Here is a 22,385-nt window from a genome sequence, read left to right on the forward strand (position 1 = left end):
CAGATACAGCAAACGCATATGGGTATGCTGGGGAGTAGCTCCACTGGACTCCAACTATTCAAGTGAATATGGGCCGGCAGGAGCAGGGCTTAGTGCGTGAGAGGGGGGTGTTTAGATTTCATTAACAGTGTTCCAACTCCCTTCTTTTAGGGCTTCAGCTCATGGCCCAGCAAAGCACTTGGGCACAAAGTTAACGTCAAGCAGGACCTCCCATTGACTTGAATGGGCTTTGAATTAACCCCTTCCTCATTTGCAGAAGTAAAAATAAGGCCAAACCTTGGGTAAAGTTTTGATGAGTGTTTTGGTTTGGGTTATCTAATCCTATATACTTTAGGGATACAACCTGAGAGTTGATATTCTTAAAGCATTAGAGCAGAATTTGGACTTCAACTTGTACTGGTGTAAACCCAGAGTAACTCCAATGAAGTCAGAGTTACTATCATATGTATTCTGTGTTAGAATGTAGAAGTCATTGGATTTTCTCTGCATTTGTGTTAGTGTTTTTTCAAAGCAGAGTTTGGCCCCAGGCACGACAACCTGCCTTGTTAACTGTGCCTTCCTTGTACTAACCCTTGTTTGGTGTGTCTCTCTTATCTGACAACTATCCTCCTCCCCAATGCCTTGGCACTCTACTACAGGTGGCAATAAGGAATGACTCCTTGGACATGTATTGCTCTGAAAGCAAAGAGAATTTGCATGCTGAGGGGAATGAACTCTCTGATACAAGTGTGCCAGCTGGATCCACAGAGGACCCATCAGAAGCAAGTGAATCGGCCTGCTGGGGCCGATCAAGTGTTCGCACTCAGCATTCCCGCAATCGGTATAATATATCCAAGCACACACCAGCTTTGTGTGCATGTACAGGCTCATATCAAGAGACACTTAGAGACTCGATGGACCAAGAAGTATCTGAAATAAACAGCTCTTTGGAGCCTTTCACTTCAGGAACTTGTACAGCCTTGAGTGCCTGTTCAGTGGTTCCACCTCTAACTCCCAAGAGGAACATAGGCAATAGCAGCAATGTTACTTTGAAGGACCTGAAGAAATACTACAGTGTAGATACCCAGGGTCTTCTCAGAAAACCATCATCTTGGTTAGATGATCAAAGGAGACATTCAATAGAAATTTGTTCCATGCAAAACAGCCCTCAGCACCATTCCACATCTAGCTCTTCTGGCTTCATAAGTCAGGTCTTAAGTGAAATGGAAGGCTTGCAAGGAGCCCGGCAGAAGAAAAAACTGAGCCCCCCGTGTATATCTATAGATCCACCAGATGGACAAAGTTTGTTACCTAGAGGATCTCGTGGTATTTCACCTCCCAGTGCAGACATTTGCTTGCGAAGGCGTGCGCCATCTTGTGATTCCAAGGACTCAATGGATATAGGAGATTCACTGCTTCCAGACAGTATGTCAACATCTCCTACCCCAAAGACAGACTTGTTGACACTTCCTAGTTTTTCCTTTGATCAAGCAGAAATGGACCCCTGAATTATATTTCTGTTGGTGCCAAATGTTTTTTCTTCCTTTCATGTAATAAAAAAAATACAAATTAAAAACAAACAAAAAAACCCTCTGTATTTTCAAATGGCACTGGGTAAATATTTCCAAAGAAAGTTGAAAGAACCAGCTGGTTAAAGAGTGGTTAACCTATATCACGCTTACTTAAGCATATGTTCTGCTTAGGTAAAAGCAATACATTGTGCAGAATCTATATGTATATTATATTTTATTAAATTAATTGACTCTAGTATTGCGGGATGTAGTACATTTTGTGACTAAGATCTTGTTTAATTTTCTTCTATTTTATGTATCTCAGAATATTTCTGAGATAAGGTTTGGGTTTTATGGACATTTTAACATAAAATACATATTTAATCCTTTTTTGTTTTGTTTTGGTTTGTTTGTTTTTGCAAAGCACAGGGTATAGCCAATTAGTGCATTACAGAGGAAATATATTCCACAGTCAACAAAGAAGGAGGAGAATAATTTTGAACTGTAATGTAGCCCCTCCCTCTCCCTTAAACTTAATAGTTTTCTGTGGAAAATAGTCATTTGAATATTTTACAAATGCAATGGAATTCTTTTTAATAATCGAGTAATTTTCCAAACTAAAGTTAAATCACCCATCAGAGTCAAAACAGGTGCACTAGAACAGGAATGTACAATATGCTGACAGATGCATGAAGATTTCTAATGTAAAGAGAATTTAACTGCCTACTAGCATGACACAATATTGGTTTATAAAAAGGTATTACATATATTGCCACTGATTACAATGGTGGTTCTTAGCTTGTCAATGGATGCAATTTTCAAAAGCACCCAAGTGATTTAGACACATAATCCCATGGGCACTTTTTACAGTTTTACCCAATATCTTTAGATACCTAGAGCCCAATCCTGAGCTCTCCTGTCAGCAGTTTTACACTAGTCTAAGTCCATTGAGTTCAATGGAGTTATTCCTACTTGCACCTATGAGAGAGGAAAATCAGACCCCTAAGTAAGATCTGCAGTTAGCTAAACTCCATAAAGCCCTGATCCAGGAAAGCATTTAAGCATGTTCTTATGATCATCCCTGTCCCACAAAGCACTTAAATGATTTAAAAAATCTAGGCTTAGGAATTGTTGCACTGCAATTCCCAACTGATTTAAGAGCCTAAATTTCATTTTCAAAGTGATTTAGGCACTTAGCAGCTAAATACTATCAACTGCCCATGGGATTTTGGCTCCTAAGTGCCCAAATCTCTTTTAAAAATTAGATGTAGGCTCCTAAATCAGTTAGGCATTGCAATGCTGTGCACAGCAACGCCTAAACACCTTTAAAAATCTGGGCCTGAAGCATGAGCTTAATTTTAAGCATGTGTTTGTCTCATTTAAGTCAATAGGATTTAGGTGCTTAAAGATAAGCATATGCTTATGTGCTTTCCTGAATGAGAATGCTTTGCAGAATCAGAGCCTAGCTGAAGGTCATTACCAAAAAGAGTAGGGAAGCCTGCAGTACAACAACTATTTATCTTAGGTAAAATAGGCAAGCTTTTCAGTGCCACAACTGGGAGCTAATTTGTAAGGCCCTACTTTCAATTTCCTTTCAAGCTGGAAAGACTTTAACCAGAAACTCTTTCAAATTGTGGTATGAGAATAAATAGAATTTTTACCAAATGTTTATAACATGTCCTTAATGTCAATCATCTCCAAAATTCATGGGCTAAACTCTGTGCTAACACCCCATGCAAACCTCTGTTTCTCAAATCAAAGTCAGAGAGAGAACGCAGAATATGAAGCACTGCAGAATTTGGCCCAATAGGCCCAATCCTGCTCTCAGCTACTCCGATGTGAATCTGAAGTGAACTTCATTGAGCCTCAGTAGAGTTGACTTCAGATTGAGGCTCCGTAAAAGACTAATCCACACGTAATTTCAAGTATGAGAGTAGTCCCAATTAAGCTAATGAGACTACTACCATGCTTAAAGTCAAGCACATGCATAAATCTTTACAGGATTTTGCAGATTTAGCCTTACACCAGTGTAATTAAGAGACGGATTTGAGGTAGTTTAATTCAAAATGACTAGTTCTCTTATTCAGGAGATCAAAATTCTTTGAGCACCACTGATTTTTTTTCAAACTCCTAAGAAACCTTGGTTCCAAGTCCTTTGGTGGACTCAGAGATTCTCCAGTGTTCCTTTTTGTATCGAGATTAGCTTCAAATAAATATACACAAGGAAGATGCCCTACATTTAATAGATCTATATGAAGATTTAAGTTACCTAAACAATCACTATTGATTTTGCAAGTCCTGTACAAAAGCCAGGGATTATAGAGCAGGAAGTAATCAGTTTATTTTAAAGATTAACATTCTGTACTGTTTCTTCCAAATACATTATTTCTTGGCTAGGATGGTGGGCTTTTTTTTTTTTAACCCTGCTCAAGAGTCCTAATGTGTGCCCACACTCTCTCATAATCCGAGTCAAAATCCAAAATTAAACCCAATTAAAGCAATCGTTACAAACAAACCTTTCATCAGTGCTTCACCCAGATCCCACTTAAGGAAATAATAAAATTACAATGCATTAAGCCTGAGAAATATTCTTAATCCCTTTTTGGTTTTACACTCCTAATGAGATTTAGACTTCTCTTTTGAGCATACCAAATAATCCAGCAAAATGGTTGGGCCACTAAAATTACTGTACCCAAATTTGCTAAACGACTAGCAATGTTTCTGTAGCTGGAGTGGAGCTGCATAATAAGAGGTCTACACAACACAGTACCTTCCTGGTAATATAACGTGCAATATGTTAGCCTGAAATCATGGTGCAAGAAGATGAGGTAATGTCAATCCATGCTCACAGCTCCAACTGAAACAGGAAGCCTAACAACTGCTTAACTTAAAAACGGTTCTATTTTCAGTACTTGGGGTTCTGCCTACTGACAAGGGTTGTGTGAATAACAATAAAACAAAGTTTACATTATACATTCATGTTCAATAAAGACCAATCAATAGAAACATACTGTACGAAGATGCATTCAGGAAAAAAAATGCATGTAAAATCATTTGTTTTCTAACTGATAAGTTTTTTTCTAGCTGCCCTTTTGAAAAACAAATATATGTACTACAGTGTGTGCAATAATCTTAAAATCATTTTAAATACCTTTGGGGGTTTTTATAGAAGTTGCCTTTTTTAAAAATAAAAATGTAAAAAATCCTCAAGAATTCTGTAGAATGGTTATGTTGATTGAATTTTTATATTTTTGTAGAAATCTGTAGAGAAATTGTTAAAAGTGTGCATAGCATCTTGGAAAGAGAAGCAGCTATGTCTAATATTTTCTTTTAATAAATTTGGGGCCAGACCTAGTATAGTCCAAGATTTATAACCTAGTTCCAAAGACCGCATAAAGGTAATGGTTAGAAGTGAGTAGCTAAGCTAAAGTTCTAGGATGTTGCAGTGCTACACTGGTAAAGAACTGTACTGGTATACAAAATGTCCACCCTGAGAAGTCAGCCAGCCCTGATGCTAATACACAGCCCCGTGGCTCTCCAGTTCATTCAAAGCACACCAGCACTTTAATATTGTGGACTTACTGTAAACAGATGGGAATAGAATATTCTGCTATTGCCAGTCTTACGTGTGAGAGGAAAAGAGATGGCGATTGTGTCTGGAAAAATGTAAATTCCATAGTTGCAGCCATTGCACATAACTATTCATAGACAGATTACAGGTTATTTAAACTGTAGATAATTTGGAGGAGGGGGGGAAAACACTGTTTTTGGCTTCTGTAGATTGCACTCAACACAAGGTTTGGTGTAAGGCACAAAAATAAAAAAGATTTATTGTTGTAAATTAGGCTATGCCCTGGTCCCCCTTTTCTGCCCCCGTGACTATAATAATCCATGTACACTATTACACAAGATGACTAGAGTAGGCACAGTACCATTGCAATGTCCGTAACAATCTAGCATATATGATAACACTTTGTATTTAATACTTAATATATTGTTATACTGTATCAGGTATATAGACCAAAAACTCGGTCTTGGATCAGGGCAACAAAAGATGGTATTAAAGGGGAAAATTGGGTTAAAATGTTCTCTTTTTTAAAAAAAATGAGTGTAAATCTTTACAAATGACAAAAACAAATGTGTCCTATTAAAAGCTTTTGAAAAGAAGAATGCGCACGTCACTTCTTTTGTTGTTAATGATGCTAATCTATTTATCATTCGGACTGCTCGAATCTTTGATCTGCCCAAGTTCTAACTGTAAACATGATGGAGGGGACATTGTATAACAGGGGTAGGCAACCTATGGCACGCATGCTGAAGGCGGCACACGAGCTGATTTTCAATGGCACTCACACTGCCTGGGTCCTGGCCACCGGTCTGGGGACTCTGCATTTTAATTTAATTTTAAATGAAGCTTCTTAAATATTTAAAAAACCTTATTTACTTTACAAACAACAATAGTTTAGTTATATATTATAGACTTCTAGAAAGAGACCTTCTAAAAATGTTAATGTATTACTCGCAGGCGTAACCTTAAATTACAGTGAATAAATGAAGACTCGGCACAGCACTTCAGAAAGGTTGCCGACCCCTGTTGTATAACTTCACTGAAGCAGACTGGCAGGGTTAAAGAATGGTTAGCAAATGTCAATCCTTTGTGAAGTGATTGGCGTTACACCAAAGATGAGTTTGGCCCAGCATGTCGCCAAGGGTGTGTTGCTTTGCTATAAACAAGGTAGTCAGTTGCATGTTAGCAGTTGCATTAGGCGGGGACTGAATGCAGTTTGGCTAGCAGCTGTATAATAAAAAAATCCACAAGGAAAGGGAAAGGACTTTTTCTGGAGCTTTCTGGTAATAAGCACTTCAGTGAAGACTGTCAGTAGCAAACAGGAGAAAGGGATGGAGTTGATCTGGGCCCTGAAATCTTCTTTTGCTGTTAACAAGGAAGCTTTGGGAATTCTCTCTGAGTTACTAATCCTGGTTTGGCTACCTGAAGCATTCTCTGCTGCCCTGCAACTCATGCAGTCATTTCTACCAGTGCACACTGCGTGCAATTGGGGTGTAAAATGCTACCGGTCTGATTTGGTGGTGGCCTTTTGCACCCACTGAAAATGACTTTACTAGTTGCAAAGCAATGGGGAATCAGCACTTATATGTTAAACCTTTTTTTTTTTTTTACAGGTCATCAGCAAGCAGGATTTGAACCTTTACCTCCAGCACAGAGCTCCATGAATTTAGTGGCTAGGAGTAATAGCTGCTTATCTTTTGAATAGCAACTAGTGGAGAGGGTACACAGGGAACTCAATCACTGTGTTATACTTTGTCAAGTGTATTTCTTGTGTTTGATTTGCTTGGGTGGCATCATCGAGGTAAGTGCACTCAGACCTAAAAGGGGGCTTGCTCCAACTGAGTATCTGCCCACCCCAAGGTGTTCAGATCCAGGGCTTTGGTTCAGGTTCATCTCCACATTGAAAATTATGACCTAACAGCTGATTTTATAATATTCCTATAGGGTGAATGTTACCCTGTGTGAAGGACTGGGGCAAGGCTATGCACCCCCAGAGGCCCACTGAAGCCCTCAAAATACAGCTTTGGCTGGGCTCGGTGGTGCATATGCCTTCTGCAGGCTGTGAGTTCAACCCTGCAAGGTGCCATGATCCAGCAAAGCATTTAGACACAAGCCTAATGTTACACATGTGACAGTCCCACTGACTTCAAATTAAGCAAGTGCTTAAGTGCTCTGCTGGATCGGGATAAGAATGCAGAGCTGCTGGCAGGATGGAGCTCTCTCTGCACAGGGGTGGATTTAACCCTTAGGATGTTTCTATTTAGAGAGGGATTTGAGGCAATGTGCTCCCAGAGACGGGGGTTCAGAGACCGTCCTCATAGGAAAACTGCTTTTGGACTGGACAGGAAGTTGTTTTGTGAGCACTTCTAGGAAAACCCTTCAACTATGTTTTTGTTTGGGACTTTTTTTTTTTTGGAAGGCTCCCATCCAGATGGCATTAAGTAATTTGAATGCCACAACAAACTGGCTTGGTTTGCTAGGTCCAAGGGGTTCTGTGTCTTGAACACAACTTTTTCTCAGCTCAGTCAACACAATGAACATGGGCTCAGCTAATTGTCAGGTTCTTCCAACAGGAGGGATCCATTGCAAGAAGAACGACATGCCTGGTGCACTAAATCCTACTGGCAGTTTTATAATAATTATTGGCATGCCATGTATTCCAATGATACAAGGCAGGAGACTATTCTGCTGCTATTTAGTGAATGTGAAGCAAATATTGCTTAAAAAAAAAAAACTTCACTGCAGCCTCTGCTGCTGCCATTCAGAAAACATGGTGAGAAAAGGGAATCTGAAAAACGGAAGGCATTCTGCTTTTCTTTATTATTGTAGCACCCCTGGAGGCGGCTACTGTGCTAGCCCAGAGTGAGAGAGTCTCAATCCAAACAGACACGAGAGATAAAAGGTTGGAATCGAGCTGAGCAAAAAATTTTGGCCGCATTTTTTTTGTTCACTAAAAAATGCTGTTTTGTGTCTGTGCTGGGGTGTATACCCCCACACTGGCTCTGAAAGAGTTAACTGGAGCTGGAGCACTCAATTAGGGCACTTACTGCCACCTGGGGATTGGCCCAGGCCCAGTTAAAGATGAGTCCTAGCAGGGTGGCTGCTGTAAAAAGAGGAAGCCTGAAGTAGGGTGAGGAGGTTGCTAGCTGCATGGTGGGGAGAGACAGCCCAACCTCTGCATCCTTCCTCTTGGCAGTGGAGAGACCAGGAGAGTCCAAGAAGAAACCTAGGTGAGAGTCGGCCCTGGGATCCTTTCCTGAGTAGAGAAATGTGGCAAGAAGTCAGCTACCAGGGTGGAGCAAGCTCTGGCTGTGAGCCCTGATTAAGGGGCAGGATCTAGAGCTGTGGGGAGAAATCCCTGGGAGGCATTCAGCTGGGGAACTTGGGAGGGATGAAAGCTCGAGCCTCAGGAGGGCAGGGGTGGTCTGCTCATATTTTTCATTGAGATTTACTGGGGGACTCAAGAAGGAGCCTTGAGTGGCTCTGCACCCTAGAAAGAAGACAAGGTTGTGATGCCCCAAGCCAAGGAATGGAAGGACCATTGGGCCTTATGCTGAAGACCTGGCATAATGTCCTTGAATTGCTTGCTGGAGAAGGCTTTGTTACCCCAGAAGGGCTGGGAGGGGGAGGGACTATAAGTGACCTACCTGGAGGGCTGAGTCACAAGAAGCAGCAGACCCCTGCAGGGCTGGAGCAGCTCCTCTGCAGGGGGTGCTAGAGTCTGCTGTGCCATGACCTCCCATGAGGGGGTGTCCCACCAGTGAACCCAGGCTTCTACAGGGACAACTGAAATGCTTACTGAGCAAGTGTGGATTTTGGCAAATTGTTTTGGTCAGGAAAACATAAAACATTTCAGTTTTCCAGGCTAGAGACACAAGGGGCATCCACAAAACTGAGGGGAAAGAGGTACTGCCTCCCCTTTCTTGTCCAATAGCCCATTGGGCAGGTCATTTACCTGGAGCAGGGACTTGAACTTCCATTTTCCCCCCTCACAACTGAGGGCCCTAACTACCAGGCTGTTAGGTATTCTGGGCAGGCCTCTCTCCGCCTGTCCTGGGGAAGCTGTTCCTCTTTGTACTAATACTTGCATTGTCATTGGGATACAGAGAGCACTACATAGTCTCTAACCAGCTGATTGGAGCACTCAGCAGGAAGGAGTGAGGGTTAGGTTCCTGTCCTTGCTCCAGGCTGGAGATTCAAACCCTGCATCTCTCACGTTCCAGGTGAGTGTCCCAACCACTGGGAGGAGGGAGAGTACTGCTACCTCCTCTGTTTTGTCCCTTGTGGAGCTAGCTCTTTTCCCCATATTTCCTTTGCGTTAATTTTTATAAAGGTTTTTAATCAGAAATCAATTTTTCAAGAATTCTCATTTCACCAAAGAAGTCGGTTTTGTGTTGACCTGAAACCAATTTTTAACCCAAAAATCAATTTTTCACACTGCTGTAGGCTGGAGTAGAAACAGTACAGAGGTGAAGTGGTTTGCCCCAGGACAGTAGCACCGATGGCACTAGAACGCTGGTCTCCTGAGTCCCTGTCTGGTGTGCTATGTTACTGACTACAGTCCTCTAGTGGGTAAGCTGCTAAAATCAACATAAATCATCCTGATTTTGCAATAAGAATGTAGGAAACTTTTTGCTGCCACCTAGTGGATTTGGTGATATCCTTTACAAGCTCCTTCTGATGTGAGGGAATAAAAGGTTGTGTGAAGTGACTAATGTTCTTGCTGACTGGGTACAGGGAAAATCATCTTTGAAAGACAGATTCTGGCTGATGCTCAGTCAAACTATTTATGGAGGCTTTTAGTTCAGTGTCCCAGAGGCAGCGCTGTAATGATACAAAGGGCTTCACCTACACAGTCTCTCTTTAAACAAGTTGGGTGTTAGAAACCAGTCCCATGGACTCCTCCAATGGGAAAACCCATGGAAAAAGGGGAGATTTCTCCAACTGGCAGCATGGTGTATGCCGACCCTTGGAACAGGCTGCTGGGCCAGCCCACAAACTTTGTCAATCCTCTCCGGATCTGCACAAAGCCAGGAGGACATCCAAGCAGCTGCCCTAAGCATCTGTACCAGTTCTGGGCTTCTGGCAGTTCCCTTTCCCCATAACAGCATGGCTCTAGTGCTAGGGCTTCTGCAGAAGTCAGCTGTTCCAGGGACCTTCACACCACCAATGCTGGGGAGAAGACAGACTGACTCACTCACTCACTTTAGAGGGAGGGGTAGCTCAGTGATTTGAGCATTGGCCTGCTAAACCCAGGGTTGTGAGTTCAGTCCTTGAGGGGGCCATTTAGGGATCTGGGGCAAAAATTTGTCAGGGGTTTAGACTAGATGACCTTCTGAGGTCCCTTCCAACCCTGATATTCTATAATTCTACACACACCCATTTGACCTGCCTTTGCCACACCAAGAACTCCAGATACCTCATGCAGTCTTTGTGTGGGGAGAGGGGGTAGGAATACCCTATACAATCACAGAGGTGTCTGACCCTTCATTGCACTAACTGATGCCTGCAGAGCCAGGAATCAAAGAATATCAGGGTTGGAAGGGACCTCAAGAGGTCATCTAGTCTAACCCCCTGCTCAAAGCAGGACCAATCCCCAACTAAGTCACCCAGCCATACACAACTACCTTGATTTCAAAGCTCTTGCAGTACACTTATTTGAATGTGTGAAATGTATGTGCAAAAACAGTGAAATAAACATAGATCATTATAACCTCAGCAAAAGGTTTAAACCTGGCATCCTATCCTGATTTTAAACTCAGCTAACGATAGCCTGCACGTTTGAAATGGCATTCTTAACTTCCTGTCCTACAGTGTTGCTATGCACTGTCAAATTGCTGTTGCATTCCTTCCCAGAGGTGGCTGTATTTCACTGCTAAGTGAGGTGACCCCTGTCTCTTACCGACTCCCAAAGGTGTTGTGAGTCTTAATTAATGTTAGTAAGTGCTTTGAGATCCTCCGGTGCTAACAAATTGGTTTTATAATTAAAGTAAATAGAATCTCATAAACAAGCCAGGGTTAATTTGAACAGACCTTGTCAACCTCCCTCTTTGCTTCTGAAATTTTCTCTGCAATATGCTGATTTCAGGTTAATCTACATACACTTAGTTTTGATTACTTTGTTCTATGTCTACCCTTTGTCATTTATTTAATGACTGAATGCTTCACTTTTCTCAAAATGGCTGGGGAAATTAATTGGCAATTTTCTTTAATTCTCAGCTCACCCAAACATTTGGGTTGGTAGAAAGATGCAAATGAGTGCACTGGGTTAATTGGATACTGGATATAATTAACTAATGCAATGTTTCATTGTTGTGAGTAACCATTTTCAGGGAGCCATTTAAAAGCACTTCTGAGTTTCTAGCATTGACTGAAAGGAGCTTTAGGTTGCAGTGTTTCCTCTGATCTAATCATTCTACAGAAAGAGACAGCTCATGCTCCAATTTCAGTGGAAACAAACCAAACCCATTATTTCAGGTCATGTTTAAATAGGTGATGAAACCAACAGTCCAGACTCTCTCTCTCTCTCTCTCTGGTACTTACATGGTTCCCCTTACCATAGTAATTGTGCACCTCACTTCTTGAACTTATTTATCCTCACAACACCCTTATGCAATAGGACAGGGCTTTTATCCCCATTTTACAGTAGGGAAACTGAGGCACAAGGCAGCCAAAACCTCCTTCCCCCCGCCCCGCCTGCTGCACACTAATTGTCCAAGTGGATCCTGCTGATGTGCACTAACACTTTGAAGTAGAAGTAGATTAAAGCAAACTAACAAACAGTTAGTGTGCTTCAGCTGGATCCAGGTGGACAGTTAGTGCGTGGCAGGTTAGATTCACACTCCAGCTTGCTGTGAACTAAATGTTTGTGTAGGCAAGCTCTTAGTGACTTGCCCAAGGTCACACAGGAAGTCTGTGGCAGAGCAGGGACTTGAACCCACGTCCAAGCCGGTGCCATAACCCCTGGAGCATCCTTCCCCTCACAGGCCTTCCCATTTGCTGCCACTATAACTGAACAGCATCCGAAGAAGTGAGCTGTAGCTCACGAAAGCTCATGCTTAAATAAATTTGTTAGTCTTTAAGGTGCCACAAGTACTCCTGTTTTTTTTTTTGAACAGCTGGTGTTGCTTCATTTTACTGCTGTAAAATCACTGTGCTTTTTGATGGTGGTTTCTTGCTCAAAATGAAGCATTCCTGCTTCAGAAGGTAAAACTTGTTAATTATATCTTAGTGAATGTGCAAATGTGTTCAGGCAGAACAGAGCTGGGCTGTATGGAATATGATTTAACATAAGTGTCTGATGTATCAGTCACACTCTATATTAAGCGTACATTTGTAAATGAGTTATAAAAGGTTAACTGTTAGTCTACCAACTCAACAGATTGCTTATAACCATGGATTATGGCCATCTCTAACACCTATTGGTGTTTGTAACCATGTATATACATAGTGCTCATTATCATGCTTATCACATTGACTAATCACTTATTAGCCTTACGTAAGCTATTTATAAATAGACCCTTGACATCCAGTGTGACTGTATGTTTTAGACCCTGATTCTGCAATGAGATGACCTAGAACGTCACTGAAGTCAGGGGGGTTGTCCCACAGCAAGGTGATGTGCAATCAGAGCCGCTGACTGTATAAGGACTAAGTTGTATTTTTATTTATAAATGGGGCTATGAAGGGCATTTTTAATATTCAAACTTTTCAAATGTATCAGTTTTGTCTTAACACTTCAGCTTTATAGCAACAGTCAAATATTTGGGGATAATTCTAAGAAATGATAAACTAACCTTGAGTCTTTCAAGTTAACCATAAAACCTTAATGTATAAACTGCAACCTTCTCCCTCAATGGTCTCCTTTAACCTTTTTCCTCTAACCCTCTAACCGACACATTACAGGACATATTTGCTTTGCTTGCATTGAAGTCAGTGAATTTCATACGATTGCCCTCTTTTGTAAAGTGCTTTGAGATTTATGGATGAAAACTGCTATATAAGAACTAGATATTTATTATCATCATGACATAGGGCTTCATCCAAAGCCCATTAAATTCACTGGGAATCTTTCCATTGACTTCAATGGCCTTTGGATCTAATCCTTTCGGCAGCATAAATGAGAACAGCATTTGATACTAAGCCTAACGGATAACACTATATGGCAGGGGTCCCCAACACGGTGCCCGCGGGCGCCACTAAATGTGCCCGTGTCCTGGCCGGCGGTCAAGCATCCGCCGAAATGCCGCCGCAATTCGACTGCCGCCATGGTCCTTCTGGCGCCCGTCAGATGAAAAGGTTGGGGACCACTGCTTTATGGGCTTGACTGTCCTCTCATTTACACTATTTTAATACTAGTGTGACTCCATTGTCTTCAGTAGTGCTAGTGAGATTCACAGCACACAGAGAGCAAAATCAGGCCCTCCATCTTCAATACCAGTTTCCCCCCTCACCTTTAATTTCAGTTAAGCCACAGGAGCAGAACCCAGCTCGGAACCTGACACATTTTACAATTAAATGTGCCATTGTTTTATTTCTGTGATGTTAGACTAGGGTTCATTCCTGGGTTGTGGAGGTAAGTACACAGGCATTGTACCTGATGTTTCAGATAAAAGTTGTAAGAACCCCACAATAGACAAATGGGAAATATGCTCCCCTCCCTCTCCCCCCCCCCCACCCACACACTGTCCTCCTGATCGCTGGTAGAGATTTGCTTAAGTCCTGAAGCATGAGATTTAACATCCCTTCCAAAATGTTTATCATTAATTGTGACTCTAGATAGTCGTGTTTATATAAATATTCATTCCCTTTCTGAATCTTGCTAATTTCTTGGCCTCAGTGATGTCCTATAGCAATGAGTTCCACCGTTTTATGTGGAAAAAGTATTTTGTCAGTTTTTAATTTGCCGCCTTTAACTAGATCTGCTCTTGTTTGTGTGTGTGTGTGTGATGTACTAAGTGTCACCGCATCTTACTGGAACATCTGTTATATGACAAGCCTCCTTTACTTGTCCTCCTTAGCTATATGAGGAATGTGTTGTTTTTTCTAGGATCTGCTTAATATTTTACATACAAATGTATTTAAAAAAATCTTTTGTGCATGAACATAACCCTTATACTTTACCCTAGCACAGCTTACCTTAGCACTAATTACACAATCTTAAACCCTAACTCAAACCCTATCCCAAAGCCCTAATATTAACTCAAAACCCTACACACAACCTTCATTAATTACCTTAAACCTTAACCAGGCACTGCAAGACTAGGTTACAGGAATAAAGTGCAGTGGTGGGTCCAGAGGACTGGTGCTAGGACTCCTGGGTTCTATTTCCACTTCTGCCGCTGACTTTCTGATGTTGGATTAATCATTTAACTGCGCTGTGCTTCAGTTTACCCAGGTGTATAATAAGAATAATGATTTGTACATTGCAGGTGTTACATGGCTTGACAATGTTTTGAGATCCTCAGAGAAGGGAGCTAGAGCAGTGTTATTTATAGATTTAAAAAGACAAATGGACACATTTTCTCATGTGCAAGTTATGTGCTGGTCAGTAGATGGCAATGCTACTTAGTCTAATTTAGAGGGATCTGCTCAGAATACAGCATTTTAGCTGAAATTTTTGAGCTGAACTTTAGTTATTGGAGGAGTTGCTTTTATTTATTCATTTTTTTCCTTCATTTAAAGACATGAACTTACTGGTGTTTTGGTATTTCAGTCATTGGAATTGAAGGTTATTTCTACATTGAGTAAAACAGTTTACATTCATTTCTTTGCATGTGTTTGCAGGATTATATATTTAATGTACCCTGACATTTTGTATTATTGCTTGAGTCAGTGGATGCTGTAACTGGCAAGGGTTCAAAGATCTTGAATGGACCTATAGAGACAAGGTGGATGAGGTAATATCTTTCACGGGACCAACTTCTGGGGAGAGAGACAAGCTTAATGGAGCTCTTAAGCACAAAAGCTTGTCTCACCCACAACAGAAGTTGGTCTAATAAAAGATATATTAACTCATTCACTATTACCTCACCCAACTTGTCTCTCTAATATCCTGGGAACAACACTGTCAACAGTAATGGAAGATTTCTCTAACTATCTAATACATTAAATACTGTACAGAGATCCAGCAGGAGAATGAAAAGGATGGCTAAGCCATTTAATTACTATTTGTGTTTTCAGTTCCTTTATACAGGCACAACGGTTCTAGTCATTCATAAGCTACTCAGGAAGGAGTTAATATAGGCACTAACTCAGTGATATGAAGTGATAAAGGATACTTGCAATGAACTGGTTAGAGAATGTGAGAACATGTTGCTGCTGCTGCCCCCTATTGGATGGAAGCAGAACTGCTCATCTGTGAGTCATAGTCTCAATACAGCTAAGAGAGATTGTCTATTAGCTCAAGTGGCAGGGGACTCTGCACTTGGAGCAGGATTCCTGATGCTATCATGGAATTCCAGCTAGCTGTTTTGTGATGCCCATAAAAGACTAAGTAGCCACAGATCTGTTACAGCCCATTAGAGAGGGGAGATAATTTGTTGGGCAGCTGGTCAGGGAATAGGGAACAAATGTACCATGAAGTCAATGTGGCAGGTGGGCTGAGCATAGGGGGGTTGGGTCTTTGACACTCAATCCACTCTAGTGATATAGCCTATTTGTCTGCAGTTGTTCGTGGATCCCTTCACAGCTAAACCTCTTATGAACAGAGGTATGTTACACCTGCCAAGGGTTTAATTAGTGTCTTAAGACACTTAAAAGCATGTTCACAGAATTAATCTATTGAGTGACAATGAGATGCTACAAGCATTTGGGAGTTCATGCTGCCGGTCTCAGCTCTGCTGGCAGCTGGTGCTGCTGCTGTGGCTTCTGCGGGACACACTGGGCAGCCCTCAGCCATGGCTAGATCATTTTTATTACTTATCCTTTTTGTCACTTTCAATATGAAATATAGCAACAAACAGACATGATGGGAAATCACTGCTACATGCGGCGTGGTAGAGGATTCATATTTATACAGTCAAGGGGCCTGATTCTCTTTTGCTTTGTGTCACCTTGATGCAGATCTGGGGTAGAAACAGCCCCCGGGGACACCTCCCCCAGAAGAGGGTTCCCAAGCCAGCACAGCGCTACCAGGGTTACCCGCCCGCTCCTGGTATAGTGAGTATTCTAGAACCTGAGTGTAGCTGAAGCACACTGTTTCCTCCTCCCGCAGCCCTCCCAATTCCCATTTCCTTTCCAGTGAGTTGGTACTAATTGGAGCAACATGGTAACAGCCCCTGCACATCCTTCGTTACCTGTGGTGAGAGGAGGTCCTTACTTTCTGCTCCCACTATGCGTAGCCATATGGTCTCAACTGGAGGACTGTGTCCAGTTTTGGCCATCATGCTTTAAGATGTGCACAAGTTGAACAGAGTCCAGAGGAGAGCAACAAAAATGATAGAGGTTTAGAAACCCTGACCTGGGAGGAAAGGTTGAAAGAATTGGGCATGTTTAGAGAGGAGAAAACTGAGAAGGGTACCTGACAAGTCTTCAAATAAGTAAACGGTCTGTTAATGAGAATGGTGATCAATTGTTCTCCATGTCCACAAAGGACAGGACATGGAGTAATGGGCTTAGTTTGCAGCAAGGAAGATTTAAGTTGGTTATTAGGAAAAACTTTCTAAATATACAGATAGTAAAGCTCTGGAACAGGCTACCTAGGGATGTTCTGGAATTCCTATCATTGGAGGTTTTTAAGAACAGGTTAAACAAACATCAGTCAGGAATAGTCTAGGCATAATCCATTCTGCCTCATTGTGGGGGATGGACTACATGACTGCTTGAGGTCCCTTTCCAGCCCTACATTTCTATGATTCTGTGACAGATATGACAATTGCCTCCAATATCCTTGAAAGCCCTTAGGTATGAAGTGTTTGTATTACAGAGGGGCAGGATTGTGTGTAACTGTATGGAGGAGCTGTGGCAAATATTGCAACCCCATGCAGTATCTTTGGGGTCCATTGGTTTTAAATGAATGGTTTATGCAGGGTTGTGCTCTACTGCAGGGGTTCTCAACCTTTTTCTTTCTGAGCCCCCCTCTCCCCACACCCCCCCAGACATGCTATAAAAACTTCATGGCCCACCTGTGCCACAATAACTGGTTTTCTGCATATAAAAGCCTCAGCCAGCATTAAGGGGTAACCAGCAGGACAATGGTGTGGGGCCTCATGCCACAAGGAGCACTGCAAAGCTAAGTTGCTCAGGCTTCTGCTTCAGCCCCAGGTGGCAGAGCTCAGTGCCCCGGGCTTCAGCCCCATGCACTGGGGCTTCGGCTTTCAGCCCTGGGCTCCAGCAAGTCTAATGCTGGTCCTGCTTGGCAGACCCCCTGAAACCTGCTTGTGGCCCTTCAGACGCCCTGGACCCCTGGTTGAGAACCACTGCTCTACTCCATGACAGAGGGCTACCACAGCTCTTGCAAGAATTAAAAATAGAGGGTAGTGATTACAGAAAATTCACCAGGCTAAAATCTTTCCCCTCCTCACTTCAAGAGGTATCCCCTCTTGGGGAGATCACATATATTAGTTCAAACGAGATTCTCCAGAGACCAGCAAACAAAGAAAGGAATCTAGCATAAGTTATAACATAGCAGGAGTCTAAACTGATGGAGGGCCTTTCTTCTGATCCAACAAACAGGCAGGACTTTCTGTCCAAAGAGGGGGCCCCAATCCTTCCTGAGAAGGGTTGGAAGGACTTTGGCCTCCAAAGGTCCCATAAGACTGATGGGCGATAGCATGTGTCTAGGAACTTTTATTGGGTTATTTTTGTTTTCTCTGTAATGCTTTCACCTTAAGAATAAATGTGCTTGCTTACAAAGACCTGTGTGGTAACTTGTAACTGCTGGCAATCACAGCTGTTCATTGCCTTCGAAGAGAAAGCAATGTGCAGATGCTGGTCTGTTCAGGCATCCCGTCTTGTTAGGATTGTCGCAGTGTAGGCAGGGATGTGTGCAGACTGGAAAAGCCCCAATCAGGAAGGAGGGAGATGCAGATCTCTATCTCAGAGAGGTGACAGCTGAGGAGCCAGGATCCTAAATTTGTGCCCTTGGTGGACCATGGTGGAGTAATACAGGTGCATTTGCCCTTGAATTGTGACACGAAATAACCCTACATGATTGGCCCAGGGTCCAACAGCAAGTCAAGGGCAGAGGTGCGAGTAAAACCCAAGTTTCCTGATCTCACACTCAGCCTGGTGCCCCATCTGTTGTAACTTGCCCCTTCCAAACTGCCTGATATGTCTTACAAAAGATAAAGCTTAAAATAAATCGGCTACTTCAAAAGGAACAACTCATGCTATTTGTGGCACTAACAAAATGATGATCGCAGCAAACCATAGCCCTGGAATTATTTACAGCTAACTAATGCAACACGATTAACAGCAGTAGTGCAAGTAACATCCCCAAAACCAACAAGAATGAATTATTCAGAAATATTCCAAACATCAAAATGCAATGTTGCATTAATTCATAATGACTAGCTGAGGAACGGATCCAGCCAAAGAAATGCTGAGACAAACTGGGAGTAGAGAAATGTCTTAGTACTAAAAATTGGTCATCTGTGTGTGGATCATCCTAAATCAGCTAGGATTCTAAAACTGAGTTAACTCAGGAAAAATAATTGTCCTTGTCTACTGGCACCCAATAGAGTTTGGGGTGGAGGAAAATGGAGACAATTATGATTGCTGTAATTAACTAGGAAGTAACAACATAAAGAAAGCTGCATGTTGTGGGAATGTCAAAATTCAGATCCGGATTCCAATGCTGAACATGGTAAACTTTGGACCTAGAGTTCTGGTCAGCCCATTGTAAGATGCAAAGAGGGGTCACCTGCCCAATCACCTCACTGCACGGTCGTGGAGTTTAATGGGTCTTCAGGTACAGGGCTCTGGGTTGGGCCCTTCTGTACCCATAATATTAAGGGAAATCCAGGGAATCAGTTACTGACTTTCTTGCAAATGAGTAAAGCTCTTCTTATGAGCATGAAAACACTGAACATAAAACAAGAGAAAAATCAATTAAAGAGATGACTAGAAAAACTATAAAGTGAACCCGTGAGTCTATAATATGCTTCTTGCAATATTCTGCTACTAATTTTGTATTAAATGTAAGCAGAATTGTTGACAGGACATGCTTTCTATAGGCCAAAGTATAGGAGGGTCCAGAACACAGCAGTATTCAGTTGAAGCAAAACCGGGTGAGAGTACAGGCTGTTGCTGTAAATGTTATATCAATGTTTATTTGTATTGTGGTAACACCTCTAGAGGTTGTCCGTACTGTATGGAGCTGCACTGAAACCACAGTCAGAACCTCCCATATGGTCCATCTTTCCTCTGCTGGAGTTAATGTAAAATAGGAACTAAGGGAAAAATGCAGATCCTAACAAAGTCAATAGGAGTTTTGCCATTGATCACAATGGGGCCAGGATTCCAGACTTCATCTTCCTGTTTCTCCGAGTTACTATATTCTTGTGCTGAACCACATTTCTCCAGCAACTATTTGTTTTTACATCAAAGGCAAATGCAGCCAATACAATCCTGATATTTAGGGCTGGCAAACACTAAAACTATAGATCCCAGAGATGGGCAGGAGCAGAACACAATCTCCAATGAGATGTAGATGCTGACACCAAAAAACCCACCATCACGCTAATTTATCCCCACCACCTGTATTTTCTAGTATGTCCTGTCTTCAGGGGGCCTTATTCTCTGCTGCCTGGCACCCTGTGTGCTCATTTACACCCATACAAACTAGAAGTAAACTGCTACCTGCAAAGTGCATGAAGAATTCTAGTGTGGTGACATTTTACTCCCCTGGTGCTCGGGTTTAAATGCTGGCAGAAGGGGCAGCACAGTGGTCTGGGCCATGTATTCCTAGTTTCAAGACCGTAAGCTCTTTGGAGGTGGGGCCATCTCTGTTTTTGTGCTTATGAAGCATATTACAGGCAAATACAAACTCTTGGATTTCCCAGCTAGGCTAACATTCCCTGTGAAGGGCCTTTAAGTGCTAATGGTGAACCTGAATACCTAAATAATAAGAGAGTGATTAAAGTAACTTTCATTGCTAGACACAAGAAAACCCAGCCACTAGGCTAGCTGCCAGGGATCCCAGCACTCAGAGGCAATAGAAGGCCAAGACAAAGCCTGTGTCTTGCAATGAATGCAATCTAAATGCAGCCAAGTTGGGCTCAGTCATAGTTCCAACAGGAGCACATTCCAGAGTCAAGGCATTGTAACTGAGTAGGCCTGGCTTTCCACACCCATCTGTTTTGCCTATGCTCCTGCTGCCACAGTGGGTCGGTGTTCAGAGCAGCCATTTAGGTGAAGGGAGGATGCAGGCCATGTTCCTGAACTAGCAGAATGGTCTGCTGAGATCCCAGGGCTGGAAGTTGCAGCTAAACAAATTCAGACTGGAAATAATTTTTCACAGTGAGGGTAAGTGATCACTGGAATGACTTATCAAGTGTTGTGTAAAAGCAGCAAAGAGTCCTGTGGCACCTTATAGACTAACAGAAGTTTTGGAGCATGAGCTTTCGTGGGTGAATACCCACTTCATCGGATGCAGTGGGTATCCAACGAAGTGGGTATTCACCCACGAAAGCTCATGCTCCAAAACTTCTGTTAGTCTATAAGGTGCCACAGGACTCTTTGCTGCTTTTACAGATCCAGACTAACACGGCTACCCCTCTGATACTTGACAAGTGTTGTGGTGGATTCTCCATTATTGGCCATTTTAGAAAGACATCCTGTCTTGCTTTTAAAACATCTGCTCTCATTCAAACAGGACTTTATTGCAGGAAAGTCCTATGGCCTGTGTTATACAGGACTCGGAGGTTCGACTAGATGGTCCCTTCTGGCCTTTGAATCTACGGATTGCTGTGATTGTGTGTGCTCTGTTGACCTATATGACGGATGAAAGCTTCAGCAGGAGAATTAACTCTTTCCAGGTTACATAGCCATTGACTGGAGAACTAGGAATGAAGGAAATGTAATACACCCTAGTGACCATAAAGTTTGCTCAGTAAACATGGGCTGAGAAGGCTTGGTGAAGGACTAAGAGCCTCTGCCTGCTATCCCGGGCATGTGTGGATCATACCAAGGACTGCCCCGGCACTCAGAACTATCCAAGAGGTGCTGCCCCAAGTCCTGATGCCTAGAAAGTTCATAGGTGGTCTCTATTTGGATGACCCTTCTTTAAAATGATTTGCTTTGGGAGTAAGCCCTGCTTCCCTGCTGGAAGCACATTCTGCTATCCATGCCCCCAGATCAAATCAGAGAGATATCCAGAGGTTGGAGAAGCTTGTGCTGCTACCACCCAAATTGTACCTGGTTCTGTGGTAAATAAAAATCTTGAGCCTCCTCCTTGGAGCAGCCTGGTACCTTTCACCAGCATTTGTGTACAGTACATCTAAACCAACTTGGACTCGTGTTTGCCTGACTGTCACAGGGCATGCATTGTGTTTTATCTCAGCATGCCTCTTCCTATGCTAACATGGAACACCTGTCCTGTGGGTAATAAGTGAAAAGCACCTTTGTCCTGCGGCAGCTGTGGGGAACGGGATGCAAATTAATTAATTCAAACTCCAACCTCAGTTCTCCCTGCAAAAAACTGACAGAGTTTTAGAAGCTTAGTCATTCTGGGACCAGGTGTGAGCTGCCTCACACGCTCACCCAGGTGAGAATGGTGCTTCCTTATTCCCCTACATAGCTACTTGCACTGCTGGTCTGTGAAAAGGGAAGAACGCAGCTGTTGCAAAGTAACTACATACAGGACGGGGGCAAGTGGGAAGCCAGACATGGGTCATAGGGAAAGCCTTGCCACTCCTGCCGAGAAGCCAATGCTGCTGAGCCATTGCAGAGGGTGAAATAACCTGCCCAAGACTAGTGAAACTCACGGCCCTTCCAGGAACAAGGAGGAAACAGGGACCAAACTGCAACTTTCTGAGTCACAATTCAATCTCTGCTGTACCTTTACTCGGGGCTTAGCCTGTGGTCACTCCACAATTGAGCCCTTTACTAGTGTGGCCTTGTCACTAACAGTCCCCAGCTGCTTATTAGCTTCTCTCTCTCTCGTCTGATTGACAATCTAATTCCACGAGGGTTGGGAGGGCAAGTCTAAGGGGGAAAACCGTTTGAGAGGGCTGGCAGATTTTTAGAGAGACATTAATAAGGACATAAAAGCAAACTATCCTACTGCGTAGGAAAGATAGTAATTATGCCAAGAGACCACCCTGGCTTAGCAAGATCTTCAAGGATCTGAAACTCAAAAGAGTCCTCCAGAAAATGGCAACTAG

The 22,385-nt window shown here is 42.6% G+C and overlaps 2 protein-coding genes across 5 annotated transcripts in view; both read left to right on the plus strand.

The window, feature by feature from the left end:
• Positions 1–1,727, plus strand: part of LOC120383191 (voltage-dependent T-type calcium channel subunit alpha-1G-like) — a 275,720-nt gene extending 273,993 nt beyond the window's left edge. For all 3 annotated transcript variants that reach the window (XM_039500955.1, XM_039500956.1, XM_039500954.1), the window contains one exon: positions 639–1,727. In XM_039500955.1, coding sequence (XP_039356889.1) covers positions 639–1,487 — 849 coding nt within the window. In that variant the 3' untranslated portion in view covers positions 1,488–1,727. The remainder of the gene's footprint in view (positions 1–638) is intronic.
• Positions 1,728–8,113: 6,386 nt separating this feature from the next.
• ABCC3 (ATP binding cassette subfamily C member 3) overlaps positions 8,114–22,385 on the plus strand; it is a 101,418-nt gene continuing 87,146 nt past the window's right edge. The window contains exons 1-3 of one of the 2 annotated variants that reach the window (XM_039501172.1): positions 8,114–8,288; positions 9,165–9,281; positions 9,505–9,630. The gene's annotated coding sequence lies outside the window, so the exon portion shown is untranslated. The remainder of the gene's footprint in view (positions 8,289–9,164; positions 9,282–9,504; positions 9,631–22,385) is intronic. The other variant, XM_039501174.1, reaches the window with a different exon arrangement.

The sequence above is a fragment of the Mauremys reevesii genome, linkage group 15 (genome assembly GCF_016161935.1).
Source record: "Mauremys reevesii isolate NIE-2019 linkage group 15, ASM1616193v1, whole genome shotgun sequence".
NCBI classification, from domain to species: domain Eukaryota; kingdom Metazoa; phylum Chordata; order Testudines; family Geoemydidae; genus Mauremys; species Mauremys reevesii.